Genomic DNA, 14,817 nt, shown 5'->3' on the forward strand with positions numbered 1-14,817 from the left:
TAGGGCTGTGCTGTCCTTGAGCATTCTGTGCCCACTTAGCTCACTTTTCCCATGTTCTTCAAATTTGGCCAAAGAACACTGCAACAGTATTTAAGTGGCTTGAAACACCTTGAGTTCAGACAGTAAAAACTCAACATTTTTGTGTTTTTAGCAATTACTTAATGTATGAATCTGCAGAATAATTTCCTGAATTCATACCTTCTTCTGTGTGCAGGATGCTTTGTTTCTTCATGAGACATATGAAGAATTTAAATTTTCCTACCAAATTTCTAGCCTTCATTATAAAACAAAACAGTGCTAAAGCCTTCCAGGAAGAAAGATCCCAAGTCTTTTCTCCATGTGAGCAAAAAAATAATTTTCAAGACTCATTTTTTGAAATAGCATTAAATTTCATCCAGAATCATTTCTAAGGCAAATATATAGCTTAAAAAATTTGACTGGAAAAACTAACAAAGTTCTAAGCAGTTGGAATAAGGAATTTAAAATTATACATTTTTTTACTTTAAAGAAGCATCCCATTGACTTTCAATGATTACGCCATCTATAATGATGCTACAAAACACAATGTGCAGGGCAATTGCATGCATACTTCACATTTTTTTGAAATTAGAATGGAACACATTTACTAACGTGTTTCTCACAAACTCCTTGCACCCTCTCCAAGGTGAGTTATCACGAAAACTTTTCTCACCTAAACTTTAACAAAGTTATACGCCACAAATCGACTCAAAATAGTTACATTCACTATTAAGTCTGGTTTGGTTTGCTTTTTCATTTTCAGATCTTTTCCAACATTCCTTGAGTTTATGGCCTATACATGGGAATATGTAAGTTTTATACCTAAGATATGTGGAAAAACAGACCTTAAAAGATACTAGGATTTTAAAGCAATTTTTGTACTTCTCCAAAAGGTGATATAATATTTTGCAATGAATAAAGAACTCTTGCGTATTTAACTTGAAGAACAGCTTTGCCTCTCAGAATCACAACTGCCACTCTGGCTCACAAGCATGAACTAAAATTTTCTTCTTTAATCATGTCCACAAAAGTTTTCAGCACAGCTGAATAGCTGCTCCATCTATACCACATTCTTATATTCTAAGCGACAGTTAGCACTTGCCAAATACCTATACACCTACCTGTCTCTCTCTTTTTGCTAATTCTGCAAGGGTTGTTTTAAGCACCTTCATCTCACTGGTAACTGCTTCTAACATATTTTTGGTTTTTTCTTTATCTTCAGCAGCTTTACGCTCCTTTAAAAGTAGTTCTGATTTGACAGAGGTAAGTTGTGTCTCAGCCTTTTCTTTCATTCTTTCCAATTTGCCTTGAGACTTACTGAGTTCTTCTATTGTTCTGTTCTGCTCCAAAGTTTTGATCTGCAATAACATCAAGTGATGATAAATTTGTCACACTTCTTCATCTAACATGAACAAATAAAAATATCAGGAGTAATCATGAGTAAGCACTCTAACGTGGTTTCTTATGGGTTCTTGATGAAATTACATGTACCTGTGAACTGAAAAGTTACTAAAGGATACTAGCCAATTTCAACTCAATTAACAAAATATTTTTATTTCAAAGGCAGTTAATTGTCTTCAGATTTTGTGAAAAGAGGTAACTGGACAGACAAAAACCCACAGTGAGAGTTCACTCTGTGCTAGACCCTGGAAAAATAGTATGAAAAAGAGTTGCCAAATGTTTTGTTGGTAAAAATCCTTCAGTTGGAACACACACCTACTTATCTATTTCACTCCATCAGCTGCGAGACACAAACTCACAAAAAAAAAATCAATCTTCCTTTCTTTCAACAGTAGCGAGCTATCAATGATTGCAAACTACTTGTTTTCACCTGAGTTAAAGCAGTTAATTTATTACTGATGCAATGTAGTGAAACACAGGAAAAAATAAAATTTAGCATCTTGTCTGTTTTATGAGAAAAAAAATCCCTTCCCCCCCCACATCTATCAGAATAGATAATATATAAGATTACAGCCACATCAACAGGAAAGAAAGGGATGCATATATAGTATTTTTCTTACCCTAGCCTGAAAATTTACATTGTGCTTTACAGATGCTACTTAATATATCAAGACAAATTGCAAAATACCCAAAACATTGTACTATTATCTTCGCTTTCCTCACCTAGATGGATTTGAGCAGTTCTCCATAAACACATTTGTTGTAAATGAACTCCAGCTGTATGCAACTGCAATAGAAAAATGTATAGAAGCACCAATGGTAACCTTTTAACTCACCTTAAGTTCATTGGTTTCAGACAGCTTGGCTTTGAGATCAGTATTCGTTTCCCTTGCCAGATCAAGCTGCTTCTGTAACCTCTCTGTCATCTTGTGTAACTTTCTGGCAGCGACATTGGCCGCATCCCTCTCCATAGCTAAGGCCGTCCTTACTTGCTTCTCTTCTTCCAGCTGGGTTATTTTCTGCCGCAGAAGGTTCATGTGCAGCTCTTTGCTTTCAAGTTTTTCTTTCTGATTCTTCAACTAGTTTTCCAAACACAAACATATTTGAAAAGAAAGGCAATGGTACTACACAGATTGTTTTGTAGATTTAATCCCCATGTCGCATATTTAACTTGAACTTCTATTCCTCTCTTGAAAACTCTATAAAGCAGTATAAATATATATACACTAACTTGATACCTCTTATATTACCAATTCATTGTGCTTCTTCCTGAATTTGTGCATTACCTTTCACAATGAATCTACATACAGACTGCACAAGTATTTGAACATAAATACTTGTGCATCATTCATAACATCTGAGATTGTCTGAAATATAAGACACTTGTCAGATGCAAGATGTAAGAGACATTCATTAAGGAGACAGTGGTTTCAGTGGTGGTAGTTTAAGATACTTCCATCTATAATCAGTTAATTCAGGCTAGTGTGCAAGATGCAGAATCGACCTACAGAAATAAGAAAGCTTTCATCCATTGCTTCAATACAAATTCCAGCACCTTAGTTTTGTAATTTTGGTGCTCAAGGGCTGCTTGTTTTCAGTTTACCTGAGCTGAGCTGCCAGGCTTTACTCTGAAACAGCTGAGGAGTATTAACATACCATACTCCCTGCTAGAGAGGCAGTTGCTTCCAGAAAAAAATACAGTGGTGGTTTAAACCTTAAACAGACCTAATGCTAAGCTGTACACCATTCTGATAAACCTAAAACCAGAAGATTTCACTCCATCATAACAGGATGATGAAGGGGTGTTTGACCAAATTTGAACAGGTTTGCTCCTAAAGGAGCACAATTCTCATTGGAAATGTTGAAATTCTTGGTGAAGCACGACCAATGTCTGACTACTTTCTAGAGAAGATTGTGTAAGATGCTCCCCTTCCCAGCAGATCCTTTTAGATTTAAATATCAGCAGTAGTTGTTTACAGAAGTATATTACAAATGTGTATTAAAAAGTAGACATATATACATGTATAAACACACATAATTTTATATGTTTATTTAATAAGTTGTGAAAAGTAGTATCACATACTGAACTGACTGGTGGTTTTAGTTGTTTCAGTATGCAGTCTGTTTGTACAGTTTGTGAAAGCTTACTATCTTCTTTATATGTAATAGACATCTTTGAAATTCCTTGTATATACATGAAGCTCCAATTTGCTGTCTCTAGCAAGCCACTATAGAAACAGAGCCACGTTTACCTTTGAAAAAAACAGTAAAGGTATGTCTTTTTTGCCTACCTTCCTTCTTAGGCTATATGCCATAGTCTTGTTTTCCATCACAGCATCACCTTCCAGTTTCACTAACTGCTCTACACGAGCTAGAATCACATCCATATTCATATCAAATCCAACATCTGCTGCTAGGCTATCCAGCTTCATCTTCTCATTAAGTTGCTCCAGAAATTTCAGATACTAAGATAAGATGCGGAAAAGTGGGTAAAAGAATAATAAAATTTCATTTAAAAACAATTTAGATTTAAATTCAAATTTCATTTAAAAGCTTTTTAATTTAAAAGCAATTCCAGCTACACTGGCAAACAACTATACATAGCCAAGTCTACTAACCACAAGAAATAATGTACTGAAAGGGTATGTTTATAGTACACACTCCTCATACAATTGCAGATTCTCCCTTAGTTCTTTTTGAGTCAACATTCATTTTGTTCATAGATCCCTGGACCAAATGTATTTTATCTTCCTAGCAAGACCAAATCGGTTTTTGCTCATCTGCAGTAAGAAGAGCACTAGTTATGTGTGCCTGCTTCTGACTCCAGTTCCCGTCTGTGGCTCTCCTGCTTTACACGACTGTGTATTGGCAAAGAGAAGTTAGAAAAGACAGCTACATCCCAACTAATTGCAAGTGCTGTGATTGCCCACTGCTGTGAGCTCTAAAACAGATAAAACTGGTACCACAGATGCCATGGGTGAGATCTGATGTAGTCTGAGGAGATGCAGGAATGTTAACATGGTTGGTCTTTTGTCCTTTGGAACAGCATATTTAGAGATAACAGTTATTGCTTTACAAATTGCTTTAAAGATTATTTTAATTGGATTTCCATCTAGTTTACTGATGTGAACACATACAGATATGAAATATTTTTTAATCTGTTCTTTCCTTCTTTTTTCCTGCCCTGCTAGCTCTTTAAAAATTGTATTAGTTTCCTGGTCTCAGTGAGCCTCTCTTGCAAAATCCAAAGCTCTCCTTCTCACTAAGAAGTCTGTTCGCCTTTGTTTTCTCTTACTTCAGTTGCAGGACATAATCTTTGCAAAGAAACAACAAAGGAAAAAAAAAAAAAGCACAACAACAAACCAGTGCTATAACTGTTGCTTGAGCTCAAGAAATTAAAACATAGTAAGAATCTCTTTTTGTTTCATGACACTTCTGGTTCAAAAATTTAAAAACAGCAGCAACAGAAGAAAGCACTGAAGTTGTTCATTAAAAGAAAAAAATCACAATAAAAATCTCTTTATTGCAGCAAAATCTAGAGAGAAATGAAGAAACTAGGGCCACATGTTCTTCGCAGAAGAAGCAAAGGGGAAGGAATAGCTCCATTTTCTGGTTTGCTCCCAGTGTGTTGGATGCTTCACTCATAAATGTTATTGTATCATAGACTAATGCAAAACAGACACCACCAAATTGTCAATTCTTTGCAAACTCAACTTTCTAAGCACTGATCTTGGCCTAGTAACATGCTACAGCTTTATCTTTCTTAGCCGTATTGGATGGCTTGTTTAGCTTTCCAGGTACTATGGCATTTTTCAAACTCTTAGTATGCACATGTGTTATAGGCTAACAGTGTGTTCATTCATATAATTAATAAAAAAATCCTAGTAGCCTTGGTGGTCTAGGGATACAAAAGAATCAAGGACTGCAAGGTCTTGAGAGATTGCAGACCAGATGATACATTAAAGAAAGACAGAGATATTGGAGAAAGCTTTAGATCAGAGAATCCTTGAAGGACTTCTGATGTATTTTAATCTGTTTTTTTCATATTAAATGGACTTTAAACTCAAAATCTTAGCTACTTTTTCCAATAAAAATTGTTGGTCAAAGAAAAGATATTACTACTCCCTACATGATGCCTGACTTTGCTAGTCCACATTATTTGCAGTACTGTAATACTCCATCTGATCAATGCAATATAATTAGCTGCATCTCTGTCTTTACTGAATTTTATGCAAAAGAAAATAATGTGTGCAACTACTTTTTCTTTCTCAAGCTTCAAACCATCTTGCATCAGATCTACAGAGAGTAATTCCTCTTCCAAATGTTTCAGTTGATCCTGGAAAGTCTCAGAACAATTTTCTGCTTTCCTGCTCCTCTCCAGAGCTTCTTGGTATAATCTGGTCTGATTTTCCAAAGCTTCAGTCAATTTAGCTATTTGGGTTTCAAGCTGAGACACCATCTAGGGAGCAAGCAAACCAACAAAACACATGGGGTTAGGTGGGTGTGAAAACTTTAGAAAGATATAAAAATGCATCTTCTCATTATCAAAAGAGAGGGTAAAATATCTATCTTTAAAATATATCCATTTTAAAAGACAAAAAGAGAGAAACCTGCTGTAACCACCAGGGGAAAATGGCAAAAGTGGCAACATGTGAGACACCTGAAACTGAACAGCAGAAACCATATTTGAGTGTATAAAATAAAGGGGGATAATATCCATAAAAAATTAATATAAACTAATTTAAACACAAAATTTCCAAAGATGTTAGCAAACCAGAAATATCTAGCAGTCAACTAACATTCTTTAAAACAAGCCAATAAAATCACTACTCTATTGAGGAGCTGAGTGAAAAAAAACAGATAAAAGTGATTTAGAAAACACATACAGCATGTAGGTGAGAATGTAAATATGGTTAACTTAAGTCTCAGAGGAGTTCTTCCCAATTGTTAACTGTTAAAGTGTGTTTAACTAAAAGATTTTACTACAAAACTAATAATAATAATAATAGTAGTAGTTTCTGTAACCTAGCCAAAGCCCAAGGCTAAAAGGATAAAATCTCACACAAAACTAGACTAACAATTCTGAAAACACTTCTAGCTCTACACTGTTAACTTCACAACACCTGCATATATTGTAATTAAGTTGTAAATTACTTATGAATTAAATGCTTGAAAGCATCTGATTACACTACTGCCAAATACTGAAAGACAGTTCTATCCAAAAAGTTGCTTGCTTCCCTCTTTCCATCTCTCTTCCTCTTATTGTCATCCAATTATTTGGCTACGTAATTATGTTGCATTTGTAACTCAGTGTTCAGACACTCATCTCCAAGCAGTCTCTTCATTTTAAGCATTTGTTTGCCTCCTGTTAATAAAACGAACAATAAGAGCACAAAACTCCCATTAATTTTAATGGCACAGAAAGGTTTCCAACTTAGACTGCAATTAAATACAAACAATAGTTTGCACCCAATCCGCCTGAAAAACACTGAGAAATTACTGCTGCACCTACAATGGCAGAAACCACCAAACAATAACAAAACTGCAATTTTATGCTTTCCTGCATCACACATCACTCAGCAGGAAAAAAAGAGCAGCTTTCAGTAACTTGTGCCCACAGAGACACGCTGCTGCTGGAGAACTCGGAGCCCCTTTTTCAGGCTGCAGAGAAGCTCTGAAAACAGCCCAGCCACGTGGGGCTTTTACAGCCTTCAAAGGTTCATAAACACAAGAACATCAGGGATCACACCACAGAAGGTGAGACCACAAGAACACCAAGCTGTCAGTTTATCTTCCAGAGCATCCTGGAGTAACCGTCATCCGTGGTTTAGGGACAATCAACAACTTAGGGATTTCCTAAAACAGAGTTGCACCGTTACTACCCACTCGTGGCTGTATCCAGCGACTTGCAAAGGCTGCATTTTTCGTCCTGCGGTTCTGACCTCCACTATTTCCTGTGCCAAGGACTTATGCAGCTTGATCAGCTGGCCTGCAAAAACAAAAAACACTTCCTGCTTTTTGTTTTAATGTGTCTACCAGATGATTGCAAACGAAGACCTTCTGTTTCTCATGTTACAAGAAGTTGCCCTCACTCATTTCCAGAGGCAGTTCCCACCTCAGGGACAGCAGGGTTCATCCCTGCTGCAACTAAATAATCCTCAGTAAAATCTTACTGAACTTTATTTTTCTCTTTTGCTAAGCTTTTATATTTTCTTGTGCTAAGAAGAGGGCACATACAAGCCCCAGGCCCAGCCCCGCAGCACACCAGAACAGAAAGTGGGCTACACCTATACAGTCAGTAGGGCATTTCCCTCAACAGCCTAAAGGTTGCAGAGACAGGCACATGCTGGAGTTAAGATGAGAGCAAAAAAGCAGTGTGTAGGATGAAGTTACAACATCCTTCAAATCATAGTGGCAATTTTTTTCCTCTTCCCAATAAAACAAATAAATATTGTCATCTTCTTAGTATTAACTTGACAATCAATAAGATATACTGTTCTGGTTTGGTAAGATGTTATCTTAGGCTTCCACTGTTTTATACATACCTGTATAAACACACACACGCACACACGTATGTGTACACCTACTACAATTTTTTTTTTAAATCCTTGCCAGCTGAAAAGCACTACAGCTGCCACATCTCTTATCATGGTACTGACAACTTGTATTTTGCTTTACAGTCACCATTGCAAGCTGAAAAGTCCTTGTCTGTTGAGTTTTTCCTTGCACGGAAGCCTCTAAACAGTCTCATGGCCTTTCCCAGTACTTTTTTAAGCCCTTTTTTTGAATGAGATTATTATAACTGTGTGTGCTACCCAGAATGCAGCAGCCATGGATTTATAGTGGCATAACTATAGTTTTCATTTTCGTCTCAAGTTTTTTCATAATAATTTCTCACATTCTAATTGGTTGAGATTTTCTTGGTCAGCCCTGGTCAGTGCATATATTACTCTGTTTTTATCAATGTTTAATTTCCCAAACTATTTTCCACTTAATTCTTTTGTTTGGAAGGATAAAGTGGATAAATTCCTAAAACTAAATATGCATTTATGACAGTGCCATAAAAATCATTAAGAAACAAGAACAACAGGAGATTTTAATGGGAGCAGTATAATAGTACAGCCTAATCAATTTTGGCACTTAAGACCTTGTATATCAATACCCAGTGACAAAAATTGGTAAAATCAAGACAATCTACAATCAGATCAGTCGTCCCTATTTCAGGTCTGATGGCTATGTAGTCAAGAGGAACCGTCTTGGCCATATGAATTTAACTTGCTACAATAGATCTGTAACAAAACTTATCAAACTGCTGAAGGACCAGAACCCAGAGACTTCATAACCCGGGCTCAGCTCTGTGTGAAGTGAGAATATTTGCTTGCCTCGGACTTCAGGTGCCCATGAACCTCTCCAGTATGTTAGAAATAATAAATGACAAAAACACCCAAGAGCTGTCTAAACATATTCAGATGATATACATCTTACTATAACTGATGAAAAGATCATTAGGACACTGATTCAAAGCAGTTTCTTCATCCTGCAATAGAATACCTATCACTGGATATTGTCAGAGTATATGCTGATTTTTTTTGATTGAAATGACAATTTTTGCTAATGTTAATGCTAAGGGCTAGTAAATAGACTATGACTAACTCAGATGCCCTTCAGATACCAAAATCACTATAATCAGAAGGAATAATCTTCAAGAGCATTTCAGATTTCACAGAAAATCTGACTATAGCAGTTGCATTGAATAATCTTCTCATAGGTCTTTTAAAATTCAAACTTTTCACAGCTCTTTTTGACAGGTGCATGTGCAGAGGTAAGCCAGACTGCTGACTGAGCTAAGATGTAAAGATGAATGTTTTGCCGGTTCATCTAGCGTATATGATCCTACACACGAAACTCCCAGAGGAGCTGCAGTGATGATTTAAAAATTGAAAAAAGAAATAATAAAAAAACCACACACACCTGTTTAGAGAAGGCATCAAAACATCAAAACACTCAAACAGGGAGGGACCTCTTTCTCCCAGATTCTTGCATTGTCTTTTCCTGATCCCACTAATCAAGTTTGCAAAGGCAAGTTTCTTGCAGCAATGTTTTGCTAGAAACAAAACTATCTTTACGCAGGGCAAGACCTAATTGTAATCCTCCTCCTGTTACAAATTACTGTGTTAATTAACACATTTTTGATTTCTTGTAGCAAGGCATTCAGCTTCAGGATCCATACCTAGCTGTCCTGGCATTGCTGCTGCATTGCAACCGCAAACGGGCTGCTTTAAAACAAGCTAGCTTCGGCTCCAGCAACACTACAGGCCCTGGCAAGGAGTTTAATGGTTCACTTTTGTGGGTCTTTTACTTAAGGTTGGACAGTTTACTGAAAGGTATAAGTCTCATCTGAAGGCAATTAACCTTTTCTTGACTGACTGGTAGTAAAGCATCCATATCCTGACACTGATGTTATATCCAAATCCTGGAAAGAAATTCACTCAAAGATGGTAATAGGAATCTGATCAACACATATACACCAAAATGAATATTCCTTACAAATGGTATCTTAGAACATGTTTTTTTTTAATTCTCATTTGTAAAAAGAAAAGCAGTTCACTGTAAAATAACTTTTTGATTATAAAGTCTATGTTCTATTAGAAACAGATTCATAGGTGCATACTATTATCATTTTAGCTTAGTTATTGATAAGCCTCTAATCTTAACTTAGAAACTCTTCCTAGAGCAGATGCCAGCACTGCTTGAGTAACATAGTTCACCTTGGGGCAATGCAAATAATTTTTTCCAAATGAGTCATAGCAGTAAAACATTAAAGCTTCATCACTTAACTCACTTAGCAAATACAATGATCCACAAAACTTCATCATTCAACTGCAATGACCAAATTTACCAATGTTCAATTTAGAGTTAATATTTATGGTTCAGGAAACTGAGCCACAATTTTTTTTTCAGAAAGGACTAGCATTTTTGGGGGCTGTTGCTAGAAGTATGGCAGGCAACTGCTCTATTTGCTAGCAGAGGCAGAATGCTACGCTAGACATACCTGACATGGCTCCCCGTTTATACAAAAATAAACAAAAAAAAAAAGCTGGCGACTGTAAGAGCAGCACCTTAGTTCCAAAGCACAGATTTAGGCAGTGGCAAGACTAGAGATGACACCTGCTCTTAGTAATAAAGACTTCCTTTTAGCACCAATTAGTATTTAATTTTGATAGCAATAATACTGAAAAACAAATCTGTCTCCATCCTCAGACCCTCCTCAAAAAAAAAAAGGGAGTTGTTATAAATTGGCAAGGTCAACAGGTCTCTTGAGGGGTGGGGGTGCAGAGAGAAAGAGAGAGATTAGTGCACAGAACCCAAATAAATTAATTTTAACGCTGCTATGGAAAACTACTTGGTTTCCTGTCTGAACATCAATTTCTTTACTTCTAAAATAAGAATAATCAGAACTATTTAGAATAATAATTAGTTATTGTATATTTTATAGTAGTTCTCTTTAACAGAACATGACTTCCCCAAGCAATGCTGTGACTTGGAGAACCAGTCACATTCCTCTCAAGCAGCTGGAAAATTCTTACCTGCAACAAAATAAGGACCAAGTTTGAACCCTTCCCAATACTACGACTTGGCAAGATGATTAAGTAAGCAACCCAGTATGTAAAGCTAATATTAAGGGATAAAACCAGGAACAATAAGAACTGAAATAAGCAGCACGTGCTATGCATGTGTCATAGCATATCCACAAAGAGACTAACAGCTGCTCAATGTAGTAAGCAAATCAAATGGTCTTAGCCACAACTCAACCTTACAAAAGCAGCAGGTCACCTGAAAGCATTCCCAGGACAAAACCCTTTGTACTCAACAGCTACCAGTCAACTTAAATTTCCCTTTCTCAGTAGTTCTTAAAATAATCAGCATATCAACAGAATGTACTGTACGCCAAAACACCAAATAGTACAAGCACACCGGCACATAAAATTCTCATTAGATTTCAGTTTGAAAGTATTTTGCTTGTGGAAACAATACTCCATGACATACAGCAAAACTGTAAACAGCTTCTATATTAAAAAGTTACTGCCACACATCCACTTCAGCTGATCATTTTCAAATGTTAATAATTTTCACAAAGCTTGTTTTCATTGAAATTTGATATACTGACTCTCAAACTAAGGTATAGAGGAGCTGTCCTGTATTTTTTAATTGAAATGCACAGGGATAGTTTGAAGAGCTATTTCGTATCTTGCGCAGAATACAAAAACATTTGCTAACAAAAAAAAAAACCTATCACATCAGCAGGAGATGCTAGAATCTTAAAATCTGGCAAGGACACAGAACTTGTTTTTCAGTGGCTCAGTGAAAACAGCTTTTGATTTAGTGTGTGACTTTTAATTAAATAATAGTCCTTGCTGACAAAGTAATATACTTCCACGTAAGCAAACGGGAAACTTCAGTGCAGTGTCAGGATACTGACATTGGTCAGGCTGTACTGTGGCTCACCTTCTTCCTGAGCTGTCCCTTCTCTACCTGTACATGCAAACACACCTTTGCAAACACTGCCAGCCAAAATGCCTTGATCCAGAGCATTAGAACACTCAGCTGCCTTCCTATTGTCATTCCCCTGGATGGTGAACAGTTATGATTTCAACAATGTTTAACCGTAAGTGTAAAAATACTTTTTAGGTGCAGATTTTGAGGGAAAGAAGTTGCCTGGGACAATTCATCAACTATCTCTGCTCTGAGAAGCAGGTCAGTCCTTGAAGTCACTATTGTAGCAACAAATACATGTTCCACTAAATCGTAGTGACCACGCAGCCACTTTCTATGTCCGCTAAGTGGCACTGAGGCCAAATTTCAATGTCTTAACTGAGACACCATTCCACACCTTTTCTTGTTAACAGCATCTACTATTAATTTCATTTCTGACCTCTTCCTACTTAATAAAACATAGTTGCTTTTCACCTATTATGTCAAATCAACAGACAACAAAATTAAAGGTTTCCATAACTTCAAAACCTAAGCAGAAGGAACCAACACTCTAACAGATGAATAAAATGGAAAAGGATCCAAAGAGAATAAACATACGCATCTGGTGAGTGCAGTAGTTGCTGACTTACTATGTCTTTACTCTCCTCTTTGCAATTTATTTCTTTGATCCTCTCCAAAACAGCCTTCTCAGAAGGTTTAACTATTGCAGATCCACTGCTGAGCAGAGTTGCGATTTGCTCTTTAAAAGTCAGTAAAGAGCTCTGAGCAGTCCTGGCCTCCTCTCTGCTGCTCTTCAAGTTTGCATCCAGCTCGCTGGAAGATTTCTTCAGATTGTGCAGTTTCCACTCTGAGGCATCCAAAGCTTTCTGGTTAGCAGTCAGTTTATCTTGGAGGTTTGTGATCTCCATCTCCAAACTCTGTCTCTCTATTATAGCGCTGTCAAGATCCTAAAATACATGAAAGATTAAATCAGGCTTTTCAAATTTGTTATAACCCCTCCCCTCCACATGAAAAGCAGGGAATAACTCAGAAGCAGGTACTGCAGATAGAGAAATTAGGACCCATATTGCTCATATGGGCTCAATATCAGTGCTTTGTAGGAGAACTCTCACTGAAATTGATGAAAACCCAAAGCCTGCTCTAATCCCACTATAGACTAACCTCTTGCAGTGGCCTGCAAGAAGTAATACCCGAATAAAATTTGCAGGCAAACAAAAAATATTTTTTTAATTGTAAAACTATTGCTATCTTTTTTTTTTTTTTTCATTCAGGTAATATGACTTAGAAAACAAAGAGTGAACAAGTTGTAACACAAAGACAAGGTACTACACCTTGGAAGGGAAAGCATAGAACAGAATGTAGAATAGAATACTTCCATTGGAAGGGATCTGCAACAATGACCTAGTCCAACTGCCTGACCAATTCAAGGCTGATCGAAAGAATGCAAACAAACTCTTCGAATCTAGCATTAAGAGTACAATTAGAGGTGATCTCTGAGATCAGCTTACCTGAATCTGACAGAAATTCCTGAGATTAGAAATGGGGAGTGAGGGGCCAAACAAAAAAAGATGATGATGTTAAAGCAGCATAAAAGAAGATACAAGTGCTCAAATACCAGTTTCACTTCAAAGAAGAAATCCTTAGATTATTAAACACTCAGAAAAATTTTCAGAGGGAATTACTCTAAGCGATGTCATCTTCTGAAGAAAGCAAAATCGCTATTACCATAAGGTAAAATTTACCTGAGGAATACAAGAAAGTCAATGAAGAGCTGTGTCCTTCCACAGAGCCTGTAACTGCCCTCATCTGCTGCTCGGCTGAGCTGTTGGTGTGGAGAAACACGGCTGGGGAAGGACTAATGGGATGGCGGTTCTATCTAGTATCCTTGTAACTTTATTATTTTAAGAAGTCAGTCCCTTGCATTTCTCAAAGACAATGTAGTCTTTAGTATGCAGACAGGGTACCGTAAGATAAGGCTACTTGCTGAATAGACCATAGGATTTACTGCTCAGGGACATCCGTAGATCTTCAGCATTTTGTCATGGTTCTCATTCGGCCCCTGATACCCACGATCCTTTCCTTCTAAGCCCAGGGCTTTTAAAAGTTATTTTCTCTTTACCTTCTGATAAATGAAGTCTCGGTTTCAAAAGAAGAAAAAACAGCCAGTACCCGTATATCTATGTCAGTTATATATAAAATACAGACTCACAACAGGGCAGACCAGACAGACAGAACTGCGCATCCTTATCCTTGATGCAAAATCAAATGATGATAGGAAAATTAAAGAAAAATAACCCATCTAACCGTAAAGAAAAATCATCTCTCGCTCAGTCAGCTTGTGAACCTCTTTCCTTTCCCCACAATACCAATATTAAGAGTGCTTACACATTCATATGCAATAATAAAATTTGCAGTGATACTAACTAAAAGTATAGCAAACACTAAGTCTTCATTCCTCAGGGTATCATTTGATAGGAATAAATGGGAGAGAATATTACTTCACACAAGACAAAAAATTATGCCAGAGGATGGCATATTTGTAGAGAATGACAGAATTTCTCTGGAAGTTTCAGTTGTTTAGTAGAGGCTCAGTAAGTGGATTGATAAGAACTACGATTGTATACATTGGAGTTAAAAAATTGCTCCTGGAGCAGCTGTGAATATGGTGGCCACTCAAAAGTCTCTCAGGGTCTAAGTGTGCTTGCCATGTAGCACAGTAAGTCATTTGTACTAACGGAACACATGCCAATCAAGTCGTAAATCTGGGAGTATTTATGTAGATCAGCAGTAAGGATGGACAAAAAAGGAGTTTGGGAGGCACTCTTGGAAATAAAATATAAAAATACGATACTAAAAATACTAGAATTTTTAAATAGCTTCAAAAAGGCAAACATGCAAACACAT

The 14,817-nt window shown here is 36.8% G+C and overlaps 1 protein-coding gene across 2 annotated transcripts in view; it reads right to left on the reverse strand.

The window, feature by feature from the left end:
* The window catches only part of LOC104380562 (coiled-coil domain-containing protein 170), a 67,254-nt gene that overhangs the window by 4,733 nt on the left and 47,704 nt on the right, over positions 1–14,817 (reverse strand). For both annotated transcript variants that reach the window (XM_086631479.1, XM_086631480.1), the window contains 5 exons: positions 12,543–12,860; positions 5,678–5,878; positions 3,711–3,884; positions 2,256–2,498; positions 1,140–1,376 (listed from right to left, as the gene is read on the reverse strand). In XM_086631479.1, the coding sequence (XP_086487605.1) occupies positions 1,140–1,376; positions 2,256–2,498; positions 3,711–3,884; positions 5,678–5,878; positions 12,543–12,860 (1,173 nt within the window). The remainder of the gene's footprint in view (positions 1–1,139; positions 1,377–2,255; positions 2,499–3,710; positions 3,885–5,677; positions 5,879–12,542; positions 12,861–14,817) is intronic.

This window comes from Tauraco erythrolophus, chromosome 2, assembly GCF_009769465.1.
Source record: "Tauraco erythrolophus isolate bTauEry1 chromosome 2, bTauEry1.pri, whole genome shotgun sequence".
Classification (NCBI taxonomy): domain Eukaryota; kingdom Metazoa; phylum Chordata; class Aves; order Musophagiformes; family Musophagidae; genus Tauraco; species Tauraco erythrolophus.